The 26,759-nt window shown below is 46.6% G+C and overlaps 1 protein-coding gene across 1 annotated transcript in view; it reads left to right on the forward strand.

Annotated features, from left to right (window-relative positions):
* Positions 1–26,759, forward strand: part of SVEP1 (sushi, von Willebrand factor type A, EGF and pentraxin domain containing 1) — a 476,580-nt gene that overhangs the window by 273,150 nt on the left and 176,671 nt on the right. The window contains exons 20-21 of the mRNA XM_077250467.1: positions 176–267; positions 2,302–2,398. Coding sequence (XP_077106582.1) covers positions 176–267; positions 2,302–2,398 — 189 coding nt within the window. The remainder of the gene's footprint in view (positions 1–175; positions 268–2,301; positions 2,399–26,759) is intronic.

Genomic DNA, 26,759 nt, shown 5'->3' on the forward strand with positions numbered 1-26,759 from the left:
AAGTTATATGTACACAGAATGTGCCAACAGAGCCAATGGGCAATAATATAGCCATTTAGCGAGCAGCACCCTTTTTCCAAAGCTAGGGAAGGAGAGTTGGTATTTGCTTTAATCACAGATGTTGTAACTAATCTCAAGATTGATAACATGTGTTTCTCAAAATGTTATTTTGTAGGTTTTGGCTCCAGCTTCTCGGCAGCAGAGGAAAGCGTAATGATTCCCATTTCTCCACAAAATGTCAACGGCAAATACAAAGTCAGCAGTCAGGCAAGGATACGATTTGTTTCATTTTGCTCCGTCTAATGGCCTAGCCATAAAGTCAGATAAAGGAAGTGTATTGAATACATTAGCAAAGCTAAGCAACTAATGCATAACGTTAATGTAAGCGTAACCTCTTTACCTGAATCAATGCTTTAATATTAAAGTCAAAGCCTCCAGATTTAATTCCAGTGATAAGTAGTGTGGAGCTCAATAAAACAATAGCGCTCTGCCTCCCTGAGAACGCCTTCGGACGCATTCCGCATGATGTATGTGCACTATATGTGACAAGAAGCAATAACCTAGCGCAGCAAAGTAGGATTCCGTAAGATTGAAATACAAACAATGCACTTACACAAAACATAATACAGAAATATGATTTGCATTCATTTAAAAGAAACATTTATCCTCTGTCACACAAAATAATAACTATAACAACTACATTTTGCTGGCCCACATTTTCTGCTTTCAAGGAGTTGTTGACCACTTTAACATTGGTGACTTTCTTAGGAGAGGTCAGATTAGTGGGGGGGTCCGACCTGATTAGCTGGTGGACCAGATGGAAACAGTGTATAGAGTGGACCAGAATCTCACCCAATACCACCGGTGTCTTGTACCACCGCTCCTGTTACTTAAATAGGTGGTGATCTGCAGTCCTCCGCAGCAGCCACTATGATGGAGCTGTGGTGTTCCTATTCAGATAACAGGAGCTGTTGTGCTGTACCTGGCAGTAGAGAAACACAAAGGTGTGTAAAGCAGTTATCAAATTAAAAAAGAGGGTACTTTGAAGTTTACCACATATTCTGGTTTGTTTCACATTTATTTCTTTACCCCCTGTTTCCATGTGTTCCTTCGAGATTTTGCTACTTTCAGTTTGAATCTACAATGTTTAAATTCTAGTAAGAAAAGGGAAAACAATTGAACAGTATAATATAATATATAGATAAAACCAATGATGTCGTTCAAAAGTACAACTTGTACAAGCCCTCAAATTGTCATATTGACAGAAAAATAAAAAAAAAGTTATGGCCCTGGGAAGAAGGGGAGCAAAAAACAGAAACACAAAAACGAAAAATGGCACAAGGGTGAAGGGGTTAAAAAATATATTAATTTTTCCCTGAGCTACCTAAAATCATGGATGCTTATGGAATCCCTTTTAGTGATGAGCGAATATACTCGTTACTCGTGATTTCCTGAGCATGCTCGGGTGTCCTCCGAGTATTTGTAAGCACTCGGAGATTTAGTTTTCAGCTCCGCAGCTGAATGTTTTACATCTGTTAGCCAGCATAAGTACATGTGGGAATTCCCTAGCAACCAGGCAACCTTCACATGTACTTATGCTGGCTAACAGATGTAAATCATTCAGCTCCGGCAAGAAAAACTAAATCTCCGAGCACTAAAAAATACTCGGAGGACACCGGAGCGAGCTCGGGAAATCTCGAGTAACGAGTATATTCACTCATCACTAATCCCTATATATCCCCATGTTAGAGGTTACACTAACACTAAGCAGCTATAACACTGCATATAGTTACTGTAAAGTTTCTAATCTCCTTAGAGCTTTCGATAAATAATTCATACCGTGTAGCCTCGCATACTATGAAAATATAAAATCAGTATTTCTGAGATGATGAATTTAACATAAGCCTTGCAAGAATCTTATTTAAAAAATGTCTAAGTATATTGTTTCTTCTCTTACGACAGAAGTAAGCATGCATGACTGCACCGAGCAATTTAGACTTTCCTGCAGGTATCTGGTTTATACAGAAATACTACAGCTACGGGATCGGCAGAGATGTTAGAGATGAGAAATAGTTGTTCATAGCCGGTTCTCTTCCATCGGGGAATACCAAAGAGGAAACAGCGTGGATAATACAACACTCCATCCTGCAGAATTGCTTTCTTATGTTAATTTCATTGGATACATTTAATACATATTTTTGTCATGGTTATTTCCTTTTAATGTTTTTTAATATAACATTGTTGTTATTAGGTTCCCTTTTTTAATATATGTTTCCAATAGCCATTTGTTTTACTTGACAGGTTTTTCATGAGTGCGTTTTAAATCCTTGCCAGAATAGCGGAACCTGCAAACAGGTTGGAAGTGGATATACTTGTACATGTCTCAAGGGCTACACAGGTAATTAACCATACCGGTTTCAATTTATTACTGGGGACAGTTTCTTAAAAAGTCAAATATTTCTTGCTTTTATAAACTTCAGGAGTTGAGGTACAGTGTTTAAATATGGGAAGTTTTATGTGAAATCCTTGAGACTGTATTTCTCAGCTGAGACCAATATTGTATTTACATCAGCTCGTTCCAAATATACTCTGGATTATCAGAATGTGAAGAAAAAAGTCAGAAATAAATACGTTAAATCTATTCTGACTTTTACACTATCCTACCCATATTGTGACCTGCACTCTGATTACACTAAACTTTGTTATAATTTATGGCATAAAAAAAAGATTGTTTCAATAAGAGCTAAATAAAGAGAAACTTGTCATTCAAGCTTAGCTAGGCAGGGGAAGCCATGCCGACATCTCTGCCAGCCAACATCTCTTTCAGCCGACGTCTCTGCCAGAATACGTCTCTGCCAGCCGACGTCTCCGCCAGCCTACGTCTCTGCCTGAGCTCTAAATTATGAAGTCTCCAAAATACTATCATGCTCGACAGTGCACTCATTGATATATTATGATGCCTACTTTTATGGTAGAACTAGATGTTTCCAGCCAGCTAATGCTTGGCACACTCATTGCTATCTAATTAACGCTGCTGGTGAGTAAACTAAAGTAAATAATGACAACATTCAATAGCGCTTACGCAGGTGGTAAATTAACTTAAAATGAAGTTAATAACAAGTGTGGTGATGTGTTGGGAGCGGGATTATGAGTGGTAATGTGGTGGGGGGTGGGATTATGTGTGGTAATGGGGTGGGGGGGCAGGATTATGTGTGGTAATGGGGTGGGGGGGCAGGATTATGTGTGGTGATGTGGTGGGGGGCAGGATTATGAGTGGTAATGTGGTGGTGGGGCGGGTTTTATGAGTGGTAATGGGGTGGGATTATGTGTGGTGATGTGGTAGGGGGGCGGGATTATGTGTGGTAATGTGGTTGGGGGCTGGATTATGTGTGGTAATGTGGTGGGATTATGTGTGGTAATGTGGTCGGGGGCGGGATTATGTGTGGTAATGTGGTGGGGGGGATTATGTGTGGTAATGGGGTGGGATTAAGTGTGGTAATGTGGTGGGATTATGTGTGGTAATGTGGTGGGGGGCTGGATTATGTGTGGTGATGTGGTGGGGGGGCAGGATTATGTGTGGTGATGTGGGGGCAGGAATATGTGTGGTAATGTGGTGGGGGGGATTATGTGTGGTGATGTGGTGGGTTGCGGGATTATCTGTGGTAATGTGGTGGGGGCAGGATTATGTGTGGTAATGTGGTGGGGGGGTGGGATTATGTGTGGTAATGTGGTGGAGGGGCAGGATTATGTGTGGTAATGTGGGGGGGCGGGATTATGTGTGGTAATGTGGTGGGGGGGATTATGTGTGGTAATGTGGTGGGGGGACGGATTATGTGTGGTAATGTGGTGGGTGTTAGGAGTCGCGTTCCCGTCGCTGCACAGGGGGAATCTCGAGCCATATCTGCTGAGGTTTCCCATTCTTCTCCAGCCTCAGTGGAGTCTGCTCAGCGGAGACGTCGGTCCCAGCGTCTTGCTCAGTCGCACTCTGTGCGTAGGGTTACTACTGTTTTTCCAGCTTCTGCCATTGAAGCCAGTGCTTGGCAGCGGCGAGCAGACGCTTTTGGGACTAAGTCCTGCTTTTCCCCTTCTGAGCATGCCCAGGGCAAGATCTCCCATTGGAGATCGAGGGTCACATGCTCAGATACTGCAGCAGGTCCCATTGGTCCTCCAGGAAGGTCCTGAAGGTGCTCAACTTCTGTGGCAGCTTCCCATTGGTCCTTTTTTGGAAGGTCCTGTTCATGCTGCAGCTATATAAGCTTCGCATGACCGCACGGCCATGCGCTAGTGTAAACGTGTGTGTGTTGATGTGTGAGAGTCGTTCATTAATTATCCCCTCCCTTGTGTATGACTGCTCGCGTAAGGTGGATGATTGCTATCTAGCGCCCGACTTAGCCATCAGCACGCGACACACAATACAGCGTCTAACTGCTGTGACCGCCAGTGCGGCGCCGTGCGCTTTCACAGCGCTTTCCTGACGCAAACCTGGGTGGTTAGTGGCGTCCGTCAGTGCGGCACCGCTTGCACTCTCGTGCATCTTTATTATTATTTCTTTCACTATGACACCCCAGTTGCGGTGTCGAGCGCAAGAGGTCTATATGAACTCAAATCCTGTGTCTTGGAATTGAGTTCTGAGACTCCTTGCTTGCGCTCTTGGTGCGGTACCGCGGCCCTGTGATGCAACAGGGTTCCCTTCCTTCACACAGGGTGAAGTTAACCCGTGTGTGTATCCACATTGTACCGCCATATAGTCCGTCATTACTTGGCAGCAGGTTCCATCTCTGCACGGTGGACCCCGGGCTGTGAACGCACCTTACTCTATCTTTCTTATTATTTGGTGCATTCCGCTAGCCCTAACATTACACTAGCGCCCGGGTCTGGCTAGTAATGACGGACAAACAGCAATCTTTGGGTACATCCAGCAGCTGGAGGGTAGGTTGGCGGCTCTCGAGCGCACAACCTCAGCTGTGGATGTAACCGCAGTTGCTGTTCAGGCTGCTAGCGTGGCTGCAGCCACCTTGTCCACTGCCACCCCTGTACCGACTCTATCTCGCCTCCCGCTGCCAGAAAAATTTTCTGGTGATAGTAAGTCTTGTAAGGGTTTCGTGAGTCAGTGCTCTATACATCTTGAGCTTCTGGCCTCTCGTTTCCCTACAGAGCGGGCTAAGGTGGGGTTTATTGTGTCTCTCCTGTCGGACAGGGCGTTGGAGTGGGCTACACCGCTGTGGGAGCGTGGCGATCATGTGGTGCAGAGTGCTTCGTTGTTCCTGAGCACTCTGAAACAGGTCTTTTTAGGACCTCGTGTCACCCATGATATGGCGCTCCAACTGTTGACATTGACTCAGGGCTCGTCCTTGGTCAGCCATTTTGCCATCCACTTCCGCACCCTAGCATCGGAGCTGGAGTGGTCGGATAAAGCCCTTATTCCGATATTTTGGAGGGGGCTGGTGTTGTGAATTAGACTTTTTTGGCTCCCTCTTGTGGTCACTAGTGATATGACTCTGGGATTGTCTTTCCTCAGTTTGGCACCCACCTGGGTCGTTAGTCCAGGGGTGTTGCTATATAAACTTCCTGGATTCTCAGTCCAGTGCCTGGCATCGTTGTAATCAGTTCCTTTCTGTTTGCTCCTGTCTGCTGGTCCTGGATCTTGCAAAATTAAGCTAAGTCCTGCTTCCTTGTTTTTTGGTTATTTGCATTGCTATTATTTTTTGTCCAGCTTGTACTAAATGTGATTCCTGATTCTGCTGGAAGCTCTAGGGGGCTGGTGTTCTCCCCCCGGGCCGTTAGACGGTTTGGGGGTTCTTGAATATCCAGCGTGGAAATTTTGATAGGGTTTTTGCTGACCGTATAAGTCATCTTACTATATTCTGCTATTAGTCAGTGGGCCTCTCTTTGCTAAATATCTAGTTCATTCTTACGTTTGTCTTTTCTCCTTACCTCACCGTTATTATTTGTTGGGGGCTTGTATCCAACTTTTGGGGTCTTTTCTCTGGAGGCAAGAAAGGTCTATCTTTTCCCTTCTAGGGTTAGTTAGTTCTCCGGCTGGCGCGAGACGTCTAGAACCAACGTAGGCACGTTCCCCGGCTGCTGCTATTTGTGGTGCTAGGATTAGATATATGGTCAGCCCAGTTACCACTGCCCTATGAGCTGGTTTTTTGTGTTTGCAGACTTGGTATGTATTTTTGAGACCCTCTGCCATTGGGGTCATAACAGTATGCCAGGCCAAGGTTGAATGTTTAATGCATTGCAGAAGTGGGATTACAAGAAAGGAAAGTCTGAGTTTTTTTTTTTTCTTTCCTCTCTTTTTTCCTCCCCTTTACCTCTGAGTGGCTTATGCTTGCTGCAGACATGAATGTCCAGACTTTGATTACAAGTGTGGATCAGCTTGCTGCTCGTGTGCAGGGTATACAAAATTTTGTTACCAGTAGTCCAATGTCTGAACCTAAAATACCTATTCCTGAGCTGTTCTCTGGAGACCGATTTAAGTTTAGGAATCTCAGGAATAATTGTAAATTGTTTCTATCTCTGAGACCCCGTTCATCTGGAGATTCAGCTCAGCAAGTAAAAATTGTTATCTCTTTCTTACGGGGCGACCCTCAGGATTGGGCCTTCTCGCTAGCGCCAGGAGATCCGGCATTGGCAAATGTTGATGCGTTTTTTCTGGCGCTCGGATTGCTTTACGAGGAACCCAATCTTGAAATTCAGGCAGAAAAAGCCTTGTTGGCTATTTCTCAAGGGCAGGATGAAGCTGAAGTGTATTGCCAAAAATTTCGGAAATGGTCCGTGCTTACTCAGTGGAATGAGTGTGCTCTGGCCGCAAATTTCAGAAATGGCCTTTCTGAAGCCATTAAGAATGTGATGGTGGGTTTCTCCATTCCTACAGGTCTGAATGATTCCATGGCGCTGGCTATTCAAATTGACCGGCGTTTGCGGGAGCGCAAAGCCGCGAATCCTCTGGTGGTGTTGTCTGAACAAACACCTGATTTAATGCAATGTGGTAGAATTCAGACTAGAAATGAACGGAAAAATCATAGACGTCAGAATGGGTTGTGTTTTTACTGTGGTGATTCTACACATGTTATATCAGCATGCTCTAAACGCCTAACTAGGGTTGTTAGTCCTGTCGCCATTGGTAATTTGCAACCTAAATTTATTTTGTCTGTGACTTTAATTTGCTCATTGTCCTCCTACCCTGTTATGGCGTTTGTGGATTCAGGTGCTGCCCTGAGTCTTATGGATCTGTCGTTTGCCAAGCGCTGTGGTTTTGTTCTTGAGCCATTGGTAAATCCTATCCCTCTTAGAGGTATTGATGCTACGCCATTGGCAGAAAATAAACCGCAGTTTTGGACACAGGTAACCATGTGCATGACTCCTGAACATCGGGAGGTGATTCGTTTTCTTGTTCTGCATAAAATGCATGATTTGGTCGTTTTGGGTCTGCCATGGCTACAGACCCATAATCCAGTCTTGGATTGGAAGGCAATGTCTGTGTCAAGTTGGGGCTGTCAGGGAATTCATGGTGACTCCCCGCCGGTGTCTATTGCTTCCTCTACTCCTTCGGAAGTTCCTGAGTATTTGTCTGATTACCAGGATGTATTCAGCGAGTCCAGCTCCAGTGCTCTTCCTCCTCATATGGACTGTGACTGCGCTATAGATTTGATTCCAGGTAGTAAATTTCCTAAGGGAAGATTATTTAATCTGTCTGTACCTGAGCATACCGCAATGCGTTCGTATATCAAGGAATCTCTGGAGAAGGGGCATATCCGTCCATCCTCTTCCCCTCTTGGTGCGGGATTCTTTTTTGTGGCCAAGAAGGACGGATCTTTGAGACCTTGTATTGACTATCGGCTTCTGAATAAAATCACTGTTAAATTTCAGTATCCTTTGCCTCTGTTGTCGGATTTGTTTGCCCGGATTAAAGGTGCCAAGTGGTTCACCAAGATAGATCTTCGTGGTGCGTACAACCTTGTGCGCATTAAGCAAGGAGATGAATGGAAAACTGCATTTAATACGCCCGAAGGTCATTTTGAGTACTTGGTGATGCCTTTCGGGCTCTCTAATGCTCCTTCAGTGTTTCAGTCCTTTATGCATGATATTTTCCGGAAGTATCTGGATAAATTTATGATTGTTTATCTGGATGATATTCTGGTTTTTTCTGATGATTGGGACTCGCATGTAGAGCAGGTCAGGATGGTGTTTCAGGTTTTGCGTGAGAATGCTTTGTTTGTTAAGGGCTCAAAGTGTCTCTTTGGAGTACAGAAGGTTCCCTTTTTGGGTTTTATTTTTTCCCCTTCTGCGGTGGAGATGGACCCAGTCAAGGTCCGAGCTATTCATGATTGGACTCAACCCACGTCAGTTAAGAGTCTTCAGAAGTTCTTGGGTTTTGCTAACTTCTACCGTCGTTTTATCGCTAATTTTTCTAGCGTTGTTAAACCTTTGACGGATATGACCAAGAAAGGTTCTGATGTTGCTAACTGGGCTCCTGCAGCCGTGGAAGCTTTTCAAGAGTTGAAGCGCCGGTTTACTTCAGCGCCTGTTTTGTGCCAGCCTGATGTCTCACTTCCCTTTCAGGTTGAAGTGGATGCTTCTGAGATTGGGGCAGGGGCCGTTTTGTCGCAGAGAGGCCCTGGTTGCTCTGTAATGAGACCATGTGATTTCTTCTCTAGGAAGTTTTCGCCTGCTGAGCGGAATTATGATGTTGGCAATCGGGAGTTGCTGGCCATGAAGTGGGCATTTGAGGAGTGGCGTCATTGGCTCGAGGGTGCTAAGCATCGTGTGGTGGTCTTGACTGATCACAAGAATCTGATGTATCTCGAGTCTGCTAAACGCCTGAATCCTAGACAGGCCCGTTGGTCATTGTTTTTCTCCCGTTTTGACTTTGTGGTCTCGTATTCACCAGGTTCAAAGAATGTGAAGGCTGATGCTCTTTCAAGGAGCTTTGTGCCTGACTCTCCTGGAGTCGCAGAACCAGTTGGTATTCTTAAAGAGGGAGTAATTTTGTCAGCCATTTCTCCGGATTTGCGACGTGTGTTGCAGAGATTTCAGGCTGGTAGACCTGACTCTTGTCCACCTGACAGACTGTTTGTTCCTGATAAGTGGATCAGCAGAGTCATTTCCGAGGTTCATTCCTCGGTGTTGGCAGGGCATCCGGGAATTTTTGGCACCAGAGATCTGGTGGCTAGGTCCTTTTGGTGGCCTTCCTTGTCACGGGATGTGCGGTCATTTGTGCAGTCCTGTGGGACTTGTGCTCGGGCTAAGCCTTGCTGTTCTCGTGCCAGCGGCTTGCTCCTGCCCTTGCCTGTCCCGAAGAGGCCTTGGACACACATTTCCATGGATTTCATTTCAGATCTTCCGGTGTCTCAAGGTATGTCTGTCATTTGGGTGGTATGTGATCGCTTTTCCAAGATGGTCCATTTGGTATCTTTGCCTAAACTGCCTTCCTCTTCCGATCTGGTTCCCTTGTTCTTTCAGAATGTGGTTCATTTACACGGCATTCCTGAGAATATCATGTCTGACAGAGGATCCCAGTTTGTTTCCAGGTTCTGGCGATCCTTTTGTGCTAAGATGGGCATTGATTTGTCGTTTTCGTCTGCCTTTCATCCTCAAACTAATGGACAAACGGAGCAAACTAATCAGACTCTGGAGGCTTATTTGAGGTGTTTTGTTTCTGCAGATCAGGATGATTGGGTGACCTTCTTGCCGTTGGCTGAGTTTGCCCTTAATAATCGGGCTAGTTCCGTTACCTTGGTTTCGCCATTTTTTTGCAACTCTGGTTTCCATCCTCGTTTTTCCTCGGGACATGTGGAGCCTTCTGACTGTCCTGGGGTAGATTCCGTGGTGGATAGGTTGCAGCAGATCTGGAATCATGTGGTGGACAACTTGAAGTTGTCACAGGAGAAGGCTCAGCGTTTTGCCAACCGCCGCCGCGGTGTGGGTCCCCGACTTCGTGTTGGGGATTTGGTATGGCTGTCTTCTCGATTTGTTCCTATGAATGTCTCCTCTCCTAAATTTAAGCCTCGCTTCATCGGTCCTTACAAGATATTGGAAATCCTTAATCCTGTGTCCTTTTGCTTGGATCTTCCGGTGTCGTTTGCCATTCACAACGTGTTCCATAGGTCTTTGTTGCGGCGGTACGTTGTACCTGTGGTTCCTTCTGTTGAGCCTCCTGCTCCGGTGTTGGTTGAGGGCGAGTTGGAGTACGTGGTGGAGAAGATCTTGGATTCTCGTCTCTCCAGGTGGAGGCTTCAGTATCTGGTCAAGTGGAAGGGCTATGGTCAGGAGGATAATTCCTGGGTGGTTGCCTCTGATGTGCATGCGGCCGATTTAGTTCGTGCCTTTCACGCTGCTCATCCTGATCGCCCTGGTGGTCTTGGTGAGGGTTCGGTGACCCCTCTTTAAAGGGGGGGTACTGTTGTGAATTAGACTTTTTTGGCTCCCTCTTGTGGTCACTAGTGATATGACTCTGGGATTGTCTTTCCTCAGTTTGGCACCCACCTGGGTCGTTAGTCCAGGGGTGTTGCTATATAAACTTCCTGGATTCTCAGTCCAGTGCCTGGCATCGTTGTAATCAGTTCCTTTCTGTTTGCTCCTGTCTGCTGGTCCTGGATCTTGCAAAATTAAGCTAAGTCCTGCTTCCTTGTTTTTTGGTTATTTGCATTGCTATTATTTTTTGTCCAGCTTGTACTAAATGTGATTCCTGATTCTGCTGGAAGCTCTAGGGGGCTGGTGTTCTCCCCCCGGGCCGTTAGACGGTTCGGGGGTTCTTGAATATCCAGCGTGGAAATTTTGATAGGGTTTTTGCTGACCGTATAAGTCATCTTACTATATTCTGCTATTAGTCAGTGGGCCTCTCTTTGCTAAATATCTAGTTCATTCTTACGTTTGTCTTTTCTCCTTACCTCACCGTTAATATTTGTTGGGGGCTTGTATCCAACTTTTGGGGTCTTTTCTCTGGAGGCAAGAAAGGTCTATCTTTTCCCTTCTAGGGTTAGTTAGTTCTCCGGCTGGCGCGAGACGTCTAGAACCAACGTAGGCACGTTCCCCGGCTGCTGCTATTTGTGGTGCTAGGATTAGACATATGGTCAGCCCAGTTACCACTGCCCTATGAGCTGGTTTTTTGTGTTTGCAGACTTGGTATGTATTTTTGAGACCCTCTGCCATTGGGGTCATAACAGGCTGGCTGACCACGTGAAGGACGCCCTGGCCCCTAGGGAGATTCCCGCCACACTGGAGGAGTTAATAGCAGTGTCCACTCGTATTGACCTCCGTTTTCACGAGCGGAGGTTAGAGCGAGCCCAGTGTAGGCAGAGGTTTTGGCTGGCTCCCACCTTCGCCAAACCTTTGGAATCTCCAGTGCAGGCCCCTGAGTCACATGAGGCCATGGAAGTGTCACGAGCGGGATCTAAGTCTCGGACTGCTCGTGTACTCCAGGTTTGTCTTGTTTGCCAGCAGTCAGGACATCTTGCCACCAGATGTCCCCAGCGGTTGAGGAAACGTCAGCGTCTAGTTGTAGTAGGTGGAGGTACACTAGACACGGCGACGTTTGCCTCCAAATTGTCCTTTAAGGGGACAATTACAATAGGCTCATTCACTCACTCGGTAGAGCTCTGCGTGGATTCTGGGGCGGAGGGCAATTTTATGTCTTCTGCCTTCGCCCAACGTCACGCAATACCCCTGGTAATGCTAGCTCAACCAGTAACTGTACGAGTGGTGAATGGGTCAACACTGCCCTCACAGATAACACACCAGACCATCCCTTTCACTCTGTCCTTGTCGCCATCTCATCAGGAGATTATATCTCTGCTCATTATTCCTGAGGGAATTGATGAGATCCTGTTAGGGATGCCTTGGCTACGGTATCGCTCTCCTCATATCGAGTGGTCAACAGGCAGAATTTTAGGATGGGGTGAATCTTGTGGGGGTAGATGTCAGAGGGAGAGCGTTCAGGTTGCTACTACTGAGGTACCTGCAGATTTATCCTCTCTTCCCAAGCAATATTGGCCTTATGTGGACGTGTTCTCCAAAAGGGCTGCGGAGACCCTTCCGCCTCACCGCCCCTATGACTGTCCTATTGACCTCTTGCCTGGTGCTGAGCCACCCTGGGGTCAAGTCTATCCTTTGTCTCTCCCGGAGACGGAGGCAATGTCACAGTATATCCGAGAGAATCTGGCAAGAAGATTCATTAGGAAGTCAGTGTCACCTGCAGGGGCTGGGTTCTTCTTCGTACAGAAGAAGAGTGGAGAACTGCGTCCATGCATAGACTACAGGGGTCTTAACGCCATCACCGTTAAAAATAAGTACCCACTACCCCTGATATCTGAGCTTTTTGATAGGCTACGGGAAGCAAGGGTATTTACTAAATTAGATCTGCGGGGTGCCTACAACCTGATTCGCATCCGTGAGGGGGATGAATGGATGACGGCTTTTAACACCAGGGATGGGCACTATGAACATCTGGTGATGCCCTTTGGGCTCTGTAATGCCCAGCCATTTTCCAAGACTTTGTAAATGACAACTTCCGGGATATGCTTTCTACCTCGGTCGCAGTTTATCTGGATGATATTCTCATCTACTCTCCAGATATAGACTCCCACCGGAGAGATGTTTGCAAGGTCTTCGGCCTCCTACGGGCTAACTCCCTCTATGCCAAGTTGGAGAAGTGTGTATTTGAGCAGGAGTCCTTGCCTTTCCTTGGCTATATCATCTCTGCCCAGGGATTGGCTATGGATCCTGCCAAGCTACAGGCTGTGATGGACTGGCAGGAACCCCATTCTCTCAAAGCGGTGCAGCGCTTTATGGGGTTCATTAATTACTATCGCCAGTTCATTCCCCACTTCTCAACTTGGTAGCTCCCTTGGTTGCCCTCACCAAGAAGGGAGCAAATCCCAAGTTGTGGTCAGAGGAGGTCTCCAAGGCCTTTCTCTTGATTAAGTCACACTTCGCTAGCGCTCCCATCCTACATCGCCCCGATGTAGATAAGCCATTTATTATGGAGGTGGATGCCTCATCCATTGGTGCTGGAGCAGTCCTCTTCCAAAAGGATGCTCAAGGTCGGAAGCATCCTTGCTTCTTCTTCTCTAAGATCTTTTCACCAGCGGAGAGGAATTATTCCATCGGGGACAGGGAGTTGCTAGCCATGAAGTTGGCTTTCTCAGAATGGAGACACCTCTTGGAGGGAGCTCGCTTTCCCTTCCAAGTGTTGACAGACCACAAGAACTTGGTGTACTTACAGACGGCCCAGCGGCTGAATTCTCGCCAGGCTAAATGGTCCCTGTTCTTCTCCTGGTTCCATTTTACTCTCCATTTTCTCTCTGGGGAGAAGAACATTCGTGCCGACGCTCTCTCTCGCTCCGTAGTGTCATCTGAGGAGGAGGAGGTGGAGCCTCGGCTTATTGTCCCTTCTGAGAGCCTGAGAACTGTGGCTCCGGTTTCGCTAGAGTCTGTGCCCCCAGGCAAGACTTTCGTTCCATCTAATTTGCGACCGGAGGTTCTCTCTTGGGCTCACTCGTCCAGGGTGGGTGGACATTTTGGGACCAAGAGGACATCTGAGCTTTTGGCGAGGACGTACTGGTGGCCGCATATGGCCCGTGACGTCAGGGACTATATTTGGGTGTGTGTCTCCTGCGCCAAGAATCGGTCTCCCCGGCAATGGCCTGCTGGGCAACTTTACCCCCTGCCGGTGGCAGACAGGCCCTGGGAGATGGTCGAGATGGACTTCGTGGTGAGTTTACCCAAGTCTCGTAACTGCACCGTTATCTGGGTTGTCACCGATCATTTCTCTAAGATGGTGCACTTGGTGCCACTTCCACAGTTACCTTCTGCACGGGCCTTGGCGGCGTTGTTCAGTAAACATATTTTCCATTTACATGGCATGCCTGATAAAATTGTCAGTGACCGGGGTCCCCAGTTTGCGTCTCGGTTTTGGATAGAGCTCTGTCGTTTACTCAGCATAGAACTAAATCTCTCCTCTGCATATCATCCCGAGACAAATGGGTTGGTAGAGAGGGCCAACCAGACTCTGGTGACATATTTGCGACATTTTGTCTCTGCTAGGCAGGCAGACTCCTTTTCTTCTTAATTACGGCCAGCATCCGCGTGTCCCTGTGCCCATGCCCATGTCATCCACTGATTCCAGGGTGGCAGACTAGGCAGTGGAGGCACGTGACATTTGGGACCACACACAGGATGCCGTTCGGGTTTCCAAGGAGAGAATGAGGGTTTCTGCCGATGCTCACCGGCGCCCCGCTCCGACCTTCACTCCTGGCGACTTAGAGTGGCTCTCCGCCCGTAACATCAGGCTGCGAGTTGAGTCCACTAAGTTTGCGCCTCGCTACATTGGTCCTTTCAAGGTTCTGGAACAGGTTAACCCTGTAGTCTACCGTTTGGCTATTCCTCCGCGCCTTGGTATCACCGACACCTTCCACGCTTCCCTCTTAAAGCCCGTTTATATGTCACGGTTTTCTGAGTCATCTGCCGGGACATCAGGTTCGTCCACGGATGAGTATGAGGTGAATGCTATCGTGGGGTGCAAGGTAGTACGTGGCAAAAAATAATATCTGGTGGACTGGAAGGGCCACGGCCCTGAGGACAGAACCTGGGAGCCTGTAGAGCACATTCGGGCTCCGCTGCTCATTGCAGCCTTTGAGCGTAGCGAGGCCCAAGGAGGGGGGGTAATGTTAGGAGTCAAGTTCCCGCTGCTGCACAGGGGGAATTTTGAACCATGTCTGCTGCTGTCTCCCATTCTTCTCCAGCCGCAGTGGAGTCTGCTCAGTGGAGATGTCAGTCCCAGCGTCTTGCTCAGTCCCACTCTGTGCATAGGTTTACTACTGCTTTTCCAGCTTCTGCCATTGAAGCCAGTGCTGGGCAGCGGCGAGCAGCTGCTTTTGGGACTAAGTCCTGCTTTTCCCCTTCCGAGCATGCCCAGGGCAAGATCTCCCATTGGAGATCGAGGGTCACATGCTCAGATACTGCAGCAGGTCCCATTGGTCCTCCAGGAAGGTCCTGAAGGTGCTCAACTTCTGTGGCAGCTTCCCATTGGTCCTTTTTTGGAAGGTCCTGTTCATGCTGCAGCTATATAAGCTTCGCATGACCGCACGGCCATGCGCTAGTGTAAACGTGTGTGTGTTGATGTGTGAAAGTCGTTCATTAATTATCCCCTCCCTTGTGTATGACTGCTCGCGTAAGGTGGATGATTGCTATTTAGCGCCCGCCATCAGCACGTGACACACAATACAGCGTCTAACTGCTGTGACTGCCAGTGCGGCGCCGTGCGCTTTCACAGCGCTTTCCTGACGCAAACCTGGGTGGTTAGTGGCGTCCGCCAGTGCGGCACCGCATGCACTCTCGTGTATCTTTATTATTATTTCTTTCACTCTGACACTCCAGTTGCGGTGTCGAGCGCAAGAGGTCTATATGAACTCAAATCCTATGTCTTGGGATTGAGTTCTGAGACTCCTTGCTTGCGCTCTTGGTGCGGTACCGCGGCCCTGTGACGCAACAGGGTTCGCTTCCTTCACACAGGGTGAAGTTAACCCGTGTGTGTATCCACATTGTACCGCCATATAGTCCGTCATTACTTGGCAGCAGGTTCCATCTCTGCACGGTGGACCCCGGGCTGCGAACGCACCTTACTCTATCTTTCTTATTATTTGGTGCGTTCCGCTAGCCCTAACAGTGGGGGGCGGGATTATGTGTGGTAGTGTGGTGTGGGGGATTATGTGTGGTAATATGGTGGGGGGAAGGATTATGTGTGGTAATGTGGTGGGACGGTGGGATTATTTGTGGTAATGTGGTGGGGGCAGGATTATGTGTGGTAATGTGGTGGGGGCGGGATTATGTGTGGTAATGTGTTGGGGGGCGGGATTATGTTGGTAATATGGTGGGGGGCAGGATTATGTGTGGTGATGTGGTGGGGGGCAGGATTATGTGTAGTAATCTGGTGGGGGGGTGAGATTATGTGTGCTAATGAGGTGGGGGGCAGGATTATATGTGGTGATGTGGTGGGGGGCGGGATTGTATGTGGTAATGTGGTGGGGGTGGGATTATGTGTGGTAATGTGGTGGGGGGTGGGATTATGTGTGGTGATGTGGGGGGCGGGATTATGTGTGGTGATAGGGTGGGGGAACGGGATTATGTGTGGTAATGTGATGGGGCGGGATTATGTGTGGTAATGTGGTGGGGGGCGGGATTATGTGTAGTAATGTGATGGAGGGGTGGTATTATGTGTGGTAATGTGATGGGGCAGGATTATGTGTGGTAATGTGGTGGCGGGGCGTGATTATGTGTGGTAATGTTGTGGGGGGCGGGAATATGTGTGGTAATGTGATGGGGCCTGGATTATGTGTGGTGATGTGGTGGGGGGCAGGATTATGTGTGGTAATGTGGTGTTGGTGGGATTATGTGTGGTAATGTTTTGGGGGGACTGGAATGTGTGGTAATGTGGTGGGGGGGCGGGATTTTGTGTTGTGATGTGGTGGGGGGCGGGATTATGTGTGGTAATGTGGTGGGGGGCGGGATTATGTGTTGTGATGTGGTGGGGGTGGGATTATGTGTGGTGATGTGGTGGGGGGTGGGATTGTATGTGGTAATGTGGTGGAGGGGCAGGATTATGTGTTGTGATGTGGTGGGGGGCGGGATTATGTGTGGTAATGTGGTGGGGGGCGGGATTATGTGTTGTGATGTGGTGGGGGTGGGATTATGTGTGGTAATGTGGTGGGGGGCGGGATTATGTGTGGTAGTGTGGTGTGGGGGATTATGTGTGGTAATGTGGTGGGGGGAAGGATTATGTGTGGTAATGTGGTGGGGGGTGGGATTATGTGTGGTAATGTGGTGGGGGGCGGGATTATGTGTAGTAATGTGGTGGGGGGGCGGGATTATGTGTGGTGATGTGGGGGGCGGGATTATGTGTGGTGATGGGGTGGGGGGGCGGGATTATGTGTGGTAATGTGATGGGGCGGGATTATGTGTGGTAATGTGGTGGGGGGCGGGATTATGTGTAGTAATGTGGTGGGGGGGCGGGATTATGTGTGGTGATGTGGGGGGCGGGATTATGTGTAGTAATGTGGTGGGGGGGCGGGATTATGTGTGGTAATGTGATGGGGCGGGATTATGTGTGGTAATGTTTTGGCAGGGCGTGATTATGTGTGGTAATGTTGTGGGGGGCGGGAATATGTGTGGTAATGTGATGGGGGCCTGGATTATGTGTAGTGATATGGTGGGGGGCAGGATTATGTGTGGTAATGTGGTGGGGGTGGGATTATGTGTGGTAATGTTGTGGGGGGCGGGAATATGTGTGGTAATGTGATGGGGGCCTGGATTATGTGTAGTGATGTGGTGGGGGGCAGGATTATGTGTTGTGATGTGGTGGGGGTGGGATTATGTGTGGTAATGTGGTGGGGTTGGGATTATGTGTGGTAATGTGGTGGGGGGGCGGGATTATGTGTTGTGATGTGGTGGGGGGGCGGGATTATGTGTGGTAATGTGGTGGGGTGCGGGATTGTGTGGTAATTTGGTGGGGGCCAGATTATGTGTGATAATGTGGTGGGGGGCGGGATTATGTGTGGTGATGGGGTGGGGGGTAAGATTATGTATGATGATGGGGTGGGTTGGCGGGATTATGTGTGGTAATGTGGTGAGGGGGCGGTATTTTGTGTGGTGATGTGGTGGGGGCGGGATTTTGTGTGGTAATGTGGTGGGGGGATGGATTATGTATGGAGATGTGGTGGGGGGCAGGATTATGTGTGGTGATGGGGTGGGGGGCAGGGTTATGTGTGGTGATGGGGTGGGGGGGTGGGATGGGGTGGGGGGTGAGTCTTATGTGTGGTTATGTGGTGGGGGGCGGGATTATGTGTGGTAATGGGGTGGGGGGTGGGATTATGTGTGGTAATGGGGTGGGGGGTGGGATTATGTGTGGTAATGGGGTGGGGGGTGGGATTATGTGTGGTAATGTGGTGGGGGGCAGGATTATGTGTGGTAATGTGCTGGGGGCGGGATTATCTTTGGTAATGTGGTGGGGGGCAGGATTATGTGTGGTAATGTGGTGGAGGGGGCGGGGTATGTGTGGTAATGGGGTGGGGGCGGGATTATGTGTGGTAATGTGGTGGGGGGGCGAGATAATGTGTGGTAATGTGGTGGGGGCAGGATTATCTTTGGTAATGTGGTGGGGGGCAGGATTATGTGTGGTAATGTGGTGGGGGGGTGGGATTATGTGTGGTAATGTGGTGGGGGGCGGGATTATGTATGGTAATGTGGTGGGGGCGGGATTATGTGTGGTGGGGCGGGATTATGTGTGGTAATGTGGTGGGGGGCGGGATTATGTGTGGTAATGTGGTGAGGGGCGGGATTATGTGTGGTACTGTGGTGGGGGGGTGAGATTATGTGTGGTAATGTGGTGGGGGGGCGGGATTATGTGTGGTAATGTGGTGGGGGGTGAGATTATGTGTGCTAATGTGGGGGGCGGGATTATGTGTGGTAATGTTGTGGGGGTGGGATTATGTGGTAATGTGGTGGGGGGCGGGATTATGTGTTGTAATGTGGTGGGGGATGGGATTATGTGTGGTGATGTGGTGGGGGCAGGATTATGTGTGGTGATGGGGTGGGGGGCGGGATAATGTGTGGTAATGTGGTGGGGGTGGGTTTATGTGTGGTGATGTGTTGGGAGGCGGGACTATGTGTGGTGATGTGTTGAAGGGGCGGGATTATGTGTGGTGATGTGGTGGGGGGCGGGATTATGTGTGGTGATGTGGGGGGTGGGTTTTGTGGGGGGTGGGATTGTGTGTGGTGATGTGGTGCAAATTGTGTGTGGTAATGTGGTGGGGGCAGGATTGTGTGTGGTGATGTGGAGGGGCGGAGCTACTGTGTAGGGGGCGGGATTAGCGATTAATCACGATGCCTCCTATATACAGTGGGGCAAAAAAGTATTTAGTGATTCAGCAATAGTGCAAGTTCCACAACTTAAAAAGATGATAAAAAAACAGACAATGTGATTTTCTGGATTTTTATTTCTCAGTTTGTCTCCCATAGTTGAGGTCTACCTATGATGTAAATTACAGACGCCTCTCATCTTTTTAAGTGGTGGAACTTGCACTATTGCTGAATGACTAAATACTTTTTTGCCCCACTGTATATAGATGAATGTGCTAACAGGGTAAAATTTTACCCACACTGCATATTTAAAGAATTTTCTGCATGTTCCAGAAACAGTAAGGTGATTTTGGCCTTCAAGGAATATTCCCATCACCATTATTCCAATATTGTTGGACAATGCTTGTAAAACCAACCACCTTTGCAGTTTACTGTTATTAAAATTGTTTGTCATTCTTGAGATAGTAACACTTTTTCTATTTGATATGCAGCTCATTGCCACGAGCTGTCTTGTAGCAGTGACCGAATATGCACAGCACTTAAGGTACCTTCACACGAAGCGACGCTGCAGCGATAGCGACAACGATGCCGATCGCTGCAGCGTCGCTGTTTGGTCGCAGGAGAGCTGTCACACAGACCGCTCTCCAGTGACCAACAATGCCGAGGTCCCCGGGTAACCAGGGTAAACATCGGGTTGCTAAGCGCAGGGCCGCGCTTAGTAACCCGATGTTTACCCTGGTTACCAGCGTAAAAGTAAAAATAACAAACAGTACATGCTCACCTGCGCGTCCCCCGGCGTCCGCTTCCTGTACTGTGTGAGCGCCGGCCCTAACAGCAGAGCGGTGACGTCACCGCTGTGCTTTTACTTTCACTTTAGGGCCGGCGCTCAGTCAGAGCAGGAAGCGGACGGCAGGGGACGCGCAGGTGAGTATGTACTGTTTGTTATTTTTACTTTTACGCTGGTAACCAGGGTAAACATCGGGTTACTGGGCGCGGCCCTGCGCTTAGTAACCCGATATTTACCCTGGTTACCAGCGTAAAACATCGCTGGTATCGTTGCTTTTGGTGTCAAACCTGACGATACACGCCAGTCTGACGACCAAATAAAGTTCTGAACTTTATTCAACGACCAGCGATATCACAGCAGGATCCAGATCGCTGCTGCGTGTCAAACACAACGATATCGCTATCCAGGACGCTGCAACGTCACGGATCATTGTCGTTCTCGTTGTAAAGTCGTTTCGTGTGAAGGTACCTTAACAGCAGCAAATTTTAACAAACAGTAAATTGCAGAAGTTGTTATTTTTACAAGCACTAACCTGACAATATCCATCTATGAAGATGGGAATAAACATTTACTGAGCACTAGTGAGGAACGTTAAGGCGTTATTCGAGCATGCTCGTGTGCTAACCAAGTGTCTTTGGTGTGCTCGAAAAATATGTTTGAGTCCCCACGGCTTCATGTCTCGTAGCTGTTCAACAGCCGCAACACATGCATGGATTGCCTGATTGTTAGGCAATCCCTCCATGTCTTGTGGCTTTTGAACAACTGCATGACATGCAGCCACAAAGATTCAAACGTATTTTTTCGAGGATACCGAAGACACTCGGTTAGCACACGAGCATGCTCGCTCCTCACTACTGGGCACCAATCAACTGCATACAAGTCAATCAGTGCTAGTTTGCTGTCATATTTACATAGGCAAATGAATACTGATAGGAACAGATCGCTCATTAATACAACTGTTCTGTTCCAATACAACATCATGTAAGGCTAGGATCACACCATCGATTTGTCTGGCCGATTATGCTACTCACACTCTGATAAGTGTTTGATCATATTGTGATTATAGTGTGATATGATTTTCTCAGCTGAGGAGAAGACGGAAAAAAGTTTTCTGCCTTCTCCATTCTGTCAGTACATGAAAATATACCAGTAATAAAATTGACCAAAGACCAAGTATACAACAACAAATAATCTTTATTGAAACATGAATAAGAAATGTAAAAACATATAAAAAAAAAATAAGACCGCAATTATTGGTATGTTAGTGACATCAAAATGAATAATAAAATGAGCTAAAAGCAATCTATATATATAATTGGCTAAGGGGTTCTTCCGCCTGTAACTTCCGTCTGTCCGTCTGTCTGTCTGTAACGGAAATCTCGGGTCGCTGATTGGTCGCGGCCGGCAGGTTGAGTATATAACTATTTTTTTTTTTTAACAGGGATATGGTGCCCACACTGCTATATACTATGTGGGCTGTGTTATATACTGCGTGGGCTGTTTTATATACTACGTGGGCTGTGTTATATACTATGTGGGTTGTGCTATATATTACATGGGCTGTGTTATATACTGCCTGGCTGCTATATATTACGTGGGCAGTGTTATATACTGCGTGGCCTGTGTTACATACTACGTGGTCTGTGTTATATACTGCATGGGCTGTGCTATATATTACGTGGGCTGTGCTATATACTATGTGGCTCTATATACTATGTGGCTGTCTGTGTTACATGGGCTGTGCTATATACTATGTGGCTGCTATGTACTACATGGCTGCTATATACTACGTCGCTGTGCTATATGCTATGTGGCTGTGCTATATACTACACGGCTGTGGTATATACTATGTGGCTGTCTGTGTTATATACTTAAGCGTGACGTACATACATACATACATATTCTAGAATACCCGATGCATGTTGTATACTACGGTGGCTGTGCTATATATTACGTGGGCTGTTTTATATACTGCGTGGGCTGTGCTATATGTTACATGGGCTGTTCTATATATGTGGCTGCTATATACTATGTGGCTGCTATATACTATGTGGCTGTGCTATATATTATGTGGTTGTATGTGTTATGTGGGCTGTGCTATATAGTATGTGGCTTCTATATACTATGTGGCTGCTATATTCTATGTGGCTGTGCTATATACTATGTGGCTGTGCTATATACTATGTGGCTGTGCTATATACTATGTGGCTGTGCTATATACTACGTGGCCGTGCTAAGCACAACATACATACGTACATACATATTCTAGAATACCCGATGCATTAGAATCGGGCCACCATCTAGTAATAGTAATAAGTATGAATGCCATAGTGGGAATGGCTGTCACCTCCACAGGTATATATCCTTGTCTTTTGTACTTCTTCAAGACGTAGTTTCTCCTTGCTGTTTAGTTGTATATTTGATCATTCCTACTGTGGCATTTATACTTATTACTATTATTGCTCTTTGCTCATTTTATTATTCAGTTGGATGTCACTATATGCTTCACACACAATATATGATATATTTAGTGGAACTGCCGGAGATACACATAAAGATGTCCATGTGTTCCCACCTTTTGCTTCACTATTTGCTGCCTCATTTTTTTTTTACATGTTTTTACTTTTCTCATTTAGATTTTAATTAAGATTATTTGTTGTTGTCTACTTGTCTTTGGTGAATTTTAATGGTGGTATATTTGATATGTGACCTGACCAGGCATCAGTTGTATTGATTATGGTTTGAGGTGTGTTCAGTCCATGGAAATGTCAGATGTCATCTGAGTGCAGTCCGATTTTTCTCCACTGACTCATTGACTTGTATGGCCGAGAGTGATACTAATATGGGATGCAAATCAAGCATGCTGCTCAACTGTTCGAGGAAAAAAATTGGACATGTGCATAGCCCCATAGAATAACGATAGTCTGAGTGCGATCAGATGTTTTGACCAAAAATATGGTCGTTTGCACTGGCCCTTTTTGGTAACACTTCCCATTTAAAACAGGTGATTTACTGTCAACAACAACGATGTAAATGCCGGCTTAAAAGATCTCATCACTCAATGAATGAGAGTTTTGCAAGCATGTAAATATAGCCAATACTTATTCTTACAAATTCTCCTTTGCCGATTATCATATCATTTACAAGTGCTTCTCTCAAAATTAGAATATCATCAAAAGTTAATTTATTTCAGTTCTTCAATACAAAAAGTGAAACTCATATATTTTATAGTCATTACAAACAGAGTGATCTATTTCAAGTGTTTATTTCTGTTAATGTTGTTGATTATGGCTTACAGCCAATGAAAACCCAAAAGTCATTATCTCAGTAAATTGGAATAACTAACAAAAAACACCTGCAAAGGCTTCCTAAGCAATTAAAAAGGGCCCTTTTCAGTAGGCTCCACAATCATGGGGAAGACTGCTTACTTGACAGATGTTCAGATGTCATTGACACAATCCCCAAGGAGGGTAAGCCACAAAAGTTTATTGTTAAAGATATTGGCAGTTCAAAGAGCGCTGTATCCAAGCATATTAATGGAAAGTTGAGTGGAAGGAAAAAGTGTGGTAGAAAAAGGTGCACAAGCAACCGGCATAGCTGGAGCCTTGAAAGGATTGTTAAGAAAAGGCCATTCAAATATTTGGGGGAGATTCACAAGGAGTGGACTGCTGCTGGAGTCATTGCTTCAAGAGCTATCAAACACAGACATATCAAGGACATGGGCTACAAGTGTTGCATTCCTTGTGCCAACCACTCATGAGCAATAGTCAACACCAGACACGTCTTACCTGGGCCAAGGAGAAAAAAAACTGGACTGTTGCTCAGTGGACCAAGATGCTGTTTTCAGATGAAAATAAATTTTGCATTTCATTTGGAGATCAAGGTCCCAGATTCTGGAGGAAGAGTGGAGAGGTACACAATTCAAGCTGCATGAGGTCTACTGTGAAGTTTCCACAATCAGTGATGGTTTGGGGAGCCATGTCATCTGCTGGTGTAGGTCCACTGTGTTTTATCAAAACAAAAGTCAGGTCAGTTGTCTACCAGGAAATTTTAGAGCACTTCATGCTTTGCTCTGACAACAAGCTTTTTGGAGATGGAAATTTCATTCTCCAGCAGGTCTTGGCACCTGTCCACACTGCCAAAAGTACAAATACCTGGTTAAATAACAACAGTATCACTGTGCTTGATTTGTTCAGCAAACTTGCCTGACCTTAACCCCATAGGTAATCTATGGGGTATTGTCAAGAGGATGATGAAAGACACCAGACTCAACTATGTAGATGAGCTGAAGGCTGCTATATCAAAGCAACCAGGGCTTCTATAACACCTCAGCAGAGCCACAGGCTGATCGCCTCCATGCCACTCTGCATTGATGCAATAATTGATGCAAAAGTAGCCCTGACCAATTAATGAGTGCATTTACTGAACATACATTTCAGTAGGCCAATTTTTTGGATTTTAAAAACATTTTTCAAGCTGGTGTTATAAAGTATTCTAATTTACTGAGATAATGACTTTGGGTTTTCATTGGCTGTAAGCCATAATCATCAACAGTAACAGAAATAAACACTTGAAATAGATCACTCTGTTTGTAATGACTCTATATAATACAGTGCCTTGTGAAAGTATTTGGCTCCCTGGAACTTTTCAACCTTTTCCCACATATCATGCTTCAAATATAAATATACTAAATGTAAATTTTGGGTGAAGAATCAAAAACAAGTGGAACACAATTGTGAAGTTGAACAAAATTTATTGGTTATTTAAAATTTTTGTGGAAAATCAAAAACTGAAAAGTGGGTCGTGCAATATTATTCGGCCCCTTTAACTTAATACTTTGTTGTGCCACCTTTTGCTGCGATTATAGCTGCAAGTCACTTGGGGTATGTCTCTATCAGTTTTGTACATCGAGAGATTGAAATTCTTGCCCATTTTTCCTTGGCAAACAGCTTGAGCTCAGTGAGGTTTGATGGAGATCATTTGTGAACAGCAGTTTTCAGCTCTTTCCACAGATTCTCAATTGGATTGAGGTCTGGACTTTGACTTGGCCATTCTAACACCTGGATACATTTATTTGTGAGCCACTCCATTGTAGATTTTGCTTTATGTTTGGGATCATTGTCTTGTTAGAAGAGAAATCTCCATCCCAGTCTCAGGACTTTTGCACACTCCAACAGGTTTTCTTCAAGAATGGTCCTGTATTTTGCTCCATCCATCTTCCCATCAATTTTAACCATCTTCCTTGTCCCTGCTGAAAAAAGCAGGCCCAAACCATGATGCTACCACCATCATGTTTGACAGTGGGAATGGTGTGTTCAGGGTGATGGGCTTTGTTGCCTTTACACCAAACACATCGTTTGGCATTGTTGCCAAAAAGTGCGATTTTGGTTTCATCTGACCAGAGCACCTTTTTCCACATGTTTGATGTGTCTCACAGGTGGCTTGTTGCAAACTTTAAACAACACTGTTTATGGATATCTTTGGGAAATGGCTTTCTTCTTGTCACTCTTCCATAAAGGCCAGATTTGTGCAGTGTACGACTGATTGTTGTCCTATGGACAGACTGTCCCACCTCAGCTGTAGATCTCTGCAGTTCATCCAGAGTGATCATGGGCCTCTTGGCTGCATCTCTGATCAGTCTTCTCCTTGTTTGAGATGAAAGTTTAGTGGGACGGCCGGGTCTTGGTAGATTTGCAGTGGTATGATACTCCTTCCATTTCAATATGATCGCTTGCACAGTGATTCTTGGGATGTTTAAAGTTTTGGAAATCATTTTGCATCCAAATCCAGCTTTAAACTTCTCCACAACAGTATCACGGACCTGCCTGTTGTGTTCTATGGTCTTCATGATGCTCTCGGTGCTTCAAACAGAACCCTGAGACTATCACAGAGCAGGTGCATTTATACGGAGACTTGATTACACACAGGTGGATTATATTTATCATCATAAGGCATTTAGGACAACATTGGATCATTCAGAGATCCACAATGAACTTCTTGACTGAGTTTGCTGCACTGAAAGTATAGGGGCCGAATAATATTGCACGCCCCACTTTTCAGTTTTTGAATTTCCACAAAAATTTTAAATAACCAATAAATTATGTTCAACTTCACAATTGTGTTCCACTTGTTGTTGATTCTTCACCAAAAAATTACATTTGGTATCTTTATGTTTGAAGCATGATATGTGGGAAAAGGTAGAAAAGTTCCAGGGGGCCGAATACTGTATATGAGTTTCACTTTTTGTATTGGAGAACTGAAACAAATGAACTTTTTGATGATATTCTAATTTTGTGAGAAGCACCTGTAAGTGTGCCATTAGTCTTGTAGAAAGAACACAGGAGTCACTTTCTGTTGATCTTTTCATTTATGGCTAATAAATGGCCGAGGGTGCAGAACACTCTAACAGACATTTATAGCAAATCCTCATACGTTTAAGGCCCCGTCTCACTAAGCGATTTACCAACGATCACGACCAGCGATACGACCTGGCCGTGATCGTTGGTAAGTCGCTGTGTGGTCGCTGGGGAGCTGTCACACAGACCGCTCTCCCCAGCGACCAACGATCAGGGGAACGACTTCGGCATCGTTGAAACTGTCTTCAACGATGCCGAAGTCCCCCTGCAGCACCCGGGTAACCAGGGTAAACATCGGGTTACTAAGCGCAGGGCCGCGCTTAGTAACCCGATGTTTACCCTGGTTACCAAAAAAAACAAACAGTACATACTCGCCTTTCGGTGTCCAGGTCCCTTGCCGTCTGCTTCCTGCTCTGACTGAGCCGCCGTACAGTGAGAGCAGAGTGCAGCGGTGACGTCACTGCTGTGCTCTCACTTCTCACTGTACGGCCGGGAGTCAGTGAGAGCAGGAAGCAGACGGCAAGGGACCTGGACACCGAAAGGCGAGTATGTACTGTTTGTTTTTTTTGGTAACCAGGGTAAACATCGGGTTACTAAGCGCGGCCCTGCGCTTAGTAACCCGATGTTTACCCTGGTTACCAGTGAAGACATCGCTGGATCGGTGTCACACACACCGATTCAGCGATGTCAGCGGGGCCTCAACGACCAAAAAAAGGTCCAGGCCATTCCGACACGACCAGCGATCTCGCAGCAGGGGC

The sequence above is a fragment of the Ranitomeya variabilis genome, chromosome 1 (genome assembly GCF_051348905.1).
Source record: "Ranitomeya variabilis isolate aRanVar5 chromosome 1, aRanVar5.hap1, whole genome shotgun sequence".
NCBI lineage: Eukaryota > Metazoa > Chordata > Amphibia > Anura > Dendrobatidae > Ranitomeya > Ranitomeya variabilis.